The 5,962-nt window shown below is 42.8% G+C and overlaps 1 protein-coding gene across 1 annotated transcript; it reads left to right on the top strand.

Annotated features, from left to right (window-relative positions):
• The first annotated feature begins 1,268 nt into the window (after positions 1-1,268).
• On the top strand, positions 1,269-5,218 carry LOC124137326. Its single transcript, XM_046503584.2, has 2 exons — positions 1,269-1,368; positions 3,836-5,218. Exon 2 carries the CDS (start codon positions 3,848-3,850, stop codon positions 4,679-4,681), a length of 834 nt encoding a protein of 277 aa, XP_046359540.2. The 5' UTR covers positions 1,269-1,368; positions 3,836-3,847; the 3' UTR covers positions 4,682-5,218.
• The last annotated feature ends 744 nt before the right edge of the window (positions 5,219-5,962 follow it).

A 5,962-nucleotide genomic window follows, 5' to 3' on the forward strand; every position in this document is an offset into this window, starting at 1 on the left:
TGGAATTCTTCACCAGTATCATTAATGTTACATTGCTGCATTTCATTTCCTATATTGGTCCATATCCCCTTTTCAATGGGCAGTTATGATAGCTTTATTACCAAAGAAAATGGTGTAAAATTTAAACAATTTTCCAAATTGAATTCGAATTTCATTATAGAGTACGTTGAGCATTTACTTGAATTTAAATTATACGCATTCCAATTTCGTTTCGATTTTTCAGTTAGAATGCGACGGACAGAGTTTTTAAGCGACGAAGATGAAATAAAAGGATTGCAATAACCAAACATAGCCAAGCCCTGTATAATTTCCAATATATTTTACAAATTAAAGGACAACCATTAACCAACATGACTAGACTTGATGCAATATCAATGTACATGTATATTAGAGTTTCGAGGATTGTTTTGTGGATTTACTGAGTAACAGTTTTGACCAGAATGTTTACATACGTGTCTGAACGCAGAGAGTGGATATCTAACAAAATCCCCATAAAGCATAAATAAATGGGTACCCCTCTTAACAGGCATATTAACAAAACCCCATGGCCATGTGTTACATCCATACACTAGAATAGACTACTAGGCTTAACCATGGCCGTAAAAAGACACGCGTGGATTCAAGTTTGCAGTCGTCCTCTGTAAGAAAGACACGCATGCAGGGTTTTCTAGCCCTAAACATTTGTTCGGATCACTACGGATCTAACGGATCCGGTATTATCTGATTATAATGTACTCAATGTCGTTGAATGATTGATTGGTGTTCGTGAAGGAAATACTCACGTGGCCTATTTATCAGCAAGCTCTTATATAAATGTCTTGCTGTGTGTATGGTTGTACTTAGGGAACCGTTGTTCCTTTTGTACATGTATATGATGCTGATTGCGATTTCTGTTCAAAGTTTTAACATTATTTTATTTATCAATATGTATCTAGTCAAACCTGACGTTCATACAGCAATTATCGTAAGTATCACAATACACAGCCACATATGATTTTCTTGTTTAATTAAGTGCAGAAAGGACAGGAGAAATAAAAAACGAAGTAATAACTTATATCCAGCTATACTGGAAAACATAACACATCATCGGTTTAAATAGTGGCTTTCGTTTTGTCGAACAACCCCATCGAATATGAACACACACACAATCGCACAATGTAGTTTACTTACATTCACTTTTACTGATTGCTCTTTTATTGAATTGAAAACGTCTCGAATTAGTGACACGTGTTACCTGTCATGGCTATAAAAAGATACTGGGGTTAACCCGAGCACGTAATGCTATATAAGTAGATATGTTCAAATAACTTCAGTTTTCAACTTTTCATACAGCTGATCGACCGAAAGACAACTGCGACGCGTACTAATGTAAGTAGCATTCCTTTGATTCATGATCTCTTATTTTCTAGGTCAATAGCACAATGGATAAAGTGTGTTTGGTTTATTTAAACAGAGATCCACAGCTCTATAACTACATCGACTAAAGTCTGAATGTACTGAATGCAGGGTCATTCAGCATATCACAATTGACGCATATCGCTGTCTGTTTAACTGCTTCTACTGTTAGGGGCAGCGGGATAGTCCAGTGGTGAATGCGTCGGCTCCATGCCGAAACCCACGGCTCAGTTCCCTACACGGATACACATTAGACACGGGGACCCGAGTGGTCTAACATACTTTAATCATTTATAGCACCTAAAATGCTTTACAAACATTGTTTTGTTGAAGGTATTTTGAAAGATATTCTCAACTGTGAGAATACTGTGCGAATCGGGCCTGCGTGATTCACGTGCAATATGTTCCCCGAGCCTTTCGCACGTGCACCTCGCCGATTTTAGGTTATAAAATACATGTCCCTGGGCAAGTATACCATTCAGTTTGGACCAACTCGAGCACATTTATCAATCACCTAAAGTTAAAACATTACTTGTTCATGTTGATGGGCCTATTATGAGCACACACAGCCCTGATCTAGATAATAGTAATTTCTTTTCTGTTCGTTTCGTTGACCAAAAAGCTACCAAATCACAAGTACTGTACAAATACCACAATGCCCAGAATAACACACATATAACATATTTCGCAGTTCATATACGGATAAGCAATAAATCCTGATGTAAGTATTTAACTAGTTTAGTTGTTAATTTCAAACAATTTCTCCAATGTCGCCGTGGTAGAAGACAACATTTGTCAGCCTTCCGAGTGTACTTCTCTGGTTCTAAACCCGCTGGCGACAAACGTTTTATGTGAAATTGTTCTATCATCAAGATAAATGATAGGTGAGGTGAGGTGAAATTGGGTTTAACGTCGCGTCCAAGATTATTGCACTTATATAGCGACGTGCATGCACGTGTATGTGTGTGTGTGGCTGCTTGTACTAGTCCGGACTGATGCCGATTTATAGTGCTAGCTCACTGAGATACCATGCCGCAGTTTAACATGAATACCCCACTCAGACACAGTATACTGACTCCGAGCCGACCAGTCCTTGTTTTAGCCCCTTAATGCCGAGCGCCAGACAGGGTAACAACAAGTACAATCTTTTAACGTCTTTTTGTATGACGCGGCCCGGGATCGAACCCTGGACCTTCCGCTCTCCGGGCGGACGCTCTACCACAAGACCACGGAGGCGGTCAGATAAATGATAGGGAAAGAAAGAAGTTCCGGCATTACCAAGTGGTGTTTAACAAACAGTTAGTTAGACCACAGTCAAAGACAAAGGAGCCATGGTTAGATACGTTTATGGGGAGTGTTGCTTTCCATGTCTTGCCATGGGATTTAGCAAAGCGGGACATTTTAGTGGATAACATGTTGGTCCATTCCCACTGATCGGAACTTGAAAGTAGCATGGACTGTATAATTCTTGATGACTTATGTACACATGATGTAAATGATTTTGTTGGTTGGTTTGTTGTTTAACGCCGCACTCAGCAATATTCCAGCTATATGACGGCTAAATAATCGAGTCTGGACCAGACGATCCTGTGATTGATATCATGAGCATCGATCCACGCAATTGAGATCGATGACATGCATCAACCAAGTTAGCGAGCCTGACCACCAGGTCCCGTTAGTCGCCTTATACGGCAAGCATGGGTGGCTGAAGACCTATTCTACCCCTGAATCTTCACGGGTCTGATGTAAATGACAGAATATTAGGTGAGTTTGTGAGTTAATGCCGCTTTGAAAATTGCAATATGTACATTTCATCCAAAAAGCAGTTTTATTTCAACATAACTAGTTATATCTCGACGTGTTAGTTGGAGTAGGTGCTGTCACAATCGTAGACGTTGACAACTGCAATGCCAACTCGATCCCCATTTATAACGGTACAACTCCGACATCCGTACATGCGTAGAGAGTTGGGACGTCTGTACGTCCTTTGACAAGGGGCAGGTAATTTGTACACGTTGTACGTGATCAGTCGCACCGTGTACACCGAGTTCTAAATAACAGTATAGCACAGCCTGTTATGCGATAGTTTGTTTGTTTGTTGTTGTTTAACGCCACACCCAGCAATATTCCAGCTATATGACGGCGGTCTGTAAATAATCAAGTCTGTACCAGATTATCCAGTTATTGATATCAAGAGCATCGGTCCGCGCAGTTGGAATACGATGACATGCATCAACCAAGTCAGCGAGCCTGACCACCCGATCATGTAAGTCACCTCTTACGATAAGCATAGTCGCCTTTTACGGCAAGAATGGGTTGCTAAAGACCAAGTCTTCAACGGATCTTCACGGGTCTTATGCGATAGTTAATTTCAGAGCATCAACAGGCATACATCGGGGAACGTTTAAGGTTTTGACGTGTACTCTCTTCACCATTTCAGTCACAGTCGAAGATGGGAGGAACTGAATCAAGTCCAGACAAGGAAACTTTGAAACCGGCAGTGCCGCCTCCAGTTGTAGATCTGGACAGCATACTGAAGGAGTGGGCCTGGAAGAAGTACTCAATCACGGCCAGTGAGGACAGGCTGTCTTACAAAGACGTTGAGTTCAAGGTCATCTGGGACAGCGTCCACTTCGACACGAGAGACGTCTCTTATGGGAGCAAAGAGGGCCCTTCGCCGTCACAGACAACGACGGTGTTCCAGTCAGACTACGCCAATAACACGAACGAAACACAGGAACACAACTTCTCAACCCAGCGGACCACTGAGGCCACCTCCACTACAGACTTGACAAACGGATTCACTAGAGGAGTGAAGAATGGCATCTGCATTCCTGTTCCACCGGAAGTCACAAAAGTGACTTCCGGTTTTGGAAACGAGGTTATCGTGGAAAGTGAGAACAGTAATTCAGTGAAGCACTCAATAACCTGGACCGCCAATTCCAACATACGGGTCCCTCCGATGTCGAGAACGGTTGCCACGCTACACATCAATCAGCAGACATTTAACTGTAGGTTTACGGCACTCGTGGCCTTCAAAGGTCAGGTCAAGATCACACTCAGCAGCATAAGAAGTGGGGCCTTCTTGATGACAGTTGAGAATAGGATTGGACAGATTGTCAGCGATATGTTTGAGGCCTATGGCTATGTCTACACTGATGACGATACACAAAGCGTTCACACTGATGGCAGAACCGTGTTTTGGTCAGTCGGGGGCTCTCTCAGTTTCAAATATGGCGTGTCACAGAAGGTGGAGGTCTCACACGTCGGCAGTCCCAGAAGATGAGATGCACTGGCTCTGCTCGTCTCACATACAGACCCTGAAACAAATCCAATACAGCCCATGCAAGTGAAAATGAAGAAAGTCTCTGGGCTCCTTTATATTATATTTTATGACTAACATTAAGCAACTGTTTTCTGTAAAATATGATTATTTCAGAGACTAGACTATGGCTCTGCAACAAATATTGTAGATAGAACCCAGAGGCAGTGTCAGTGTGCTTACTTTTAACTGTGGCCATATTTTGCTTATTGTGAATCTATTCTGACACAACACTTCACCTCCTTATGTACGCCGACGTTGTATCATTGTGATAGACAACTTAGGACCAGAGACTATATAAAGACTTATAAACAACAGCAATTAAACTTGTGTACACGTACGTATACCACGTTGTTGCTCCTGTCAACACCGAGTACTCCACCTTCTGTTCCCATGTGTATTCTTGCCTGATGAAACGTTTGAAGTCTTGAGATTGTAGAACAGAAGAGACTTTATTAACCTGTTGCAACTGTTGTGAGCAAATAAAATATATGTATTATAGTCCTGACGTTGTGTCTTTCCTCATAATTTACATGCCCATCAGGGGGCACGGGTGGCACAGTCGTCTAAGGCGCCGCGGTTCGCTGTGCAGAGTTGCGTCCCCACGCCAGAAACCTATCATTGTTGGTTCGAATCCCGGTTCGCCCCGATTATGTTTATAGGTTTGTCAGCACCATACCCGTGCTCGTGGGTTTCACCGAAGTGGTGGACGTCCGAGACCTGCATCACTTCGGGCTTTCCTCCCACATTAAGCTGACACGCCGCGATATAACTGGAATACTGTTAAAAGCGGCGTTAAACCCAACTCACTCACTCACTCACTCACGACATGACCATCATATCGTTTGATAAAGGGAGATAACAATGGCCTGACGCTATAGACAGACGCAGTGCTGGAAGTTCGCTCGTGGTATGCGTGCGTTTGTCGTCTGTGACACATTACTTGATTGCACGTGATCGTGGGGTGACGGGTTGTAGCACTTTTCATCCTGAGTCTGGATGTGCCGTGTGTATAGAGGGGAAAGGACCGTATGAATGAACAGTGGGACATTTAACTGATGGGATGGGCCTAAACTGGTTCCACTGCTGGTACGCGACGCAAGCTTAGCGCTGTTAACCCAAAATCGGCGGCCAAAACAAAGTGATACAAATCTGTACCATATCCGGTTGTAGGTACGCATGCGTGACGTCCTTATTACCTTAATGCAGAGTTATTTTCCATCACAGGTTTTTAATACGTTCTGA

Source organism: Haliotis rufescens, unplaced genomic scaffold, assembly GCF_023055435.1.
Source record: "Haliotis rufescens isolate VD_foot unplaced genomic scaffold, xgHalRufe1.0.p SCAF_26, whole genome shotgun sequence".
NCBI classification, from domain to species: Eukaryota; Metazoa; Mollusca; class Gastropoda; order Lepetellida; family Haliotidae; genus Haliotis; species Haliotis rufescens.

Excerpts from the sequence above, each read along its gene's own strand:
- LOC124137326 (XM_046503584.2), top strand. The coding sequence starts at position 3,848 with ATGGGAGGAACTGAATCAAGTCCAGACAAGGAAACTTTGAAACCGGCA.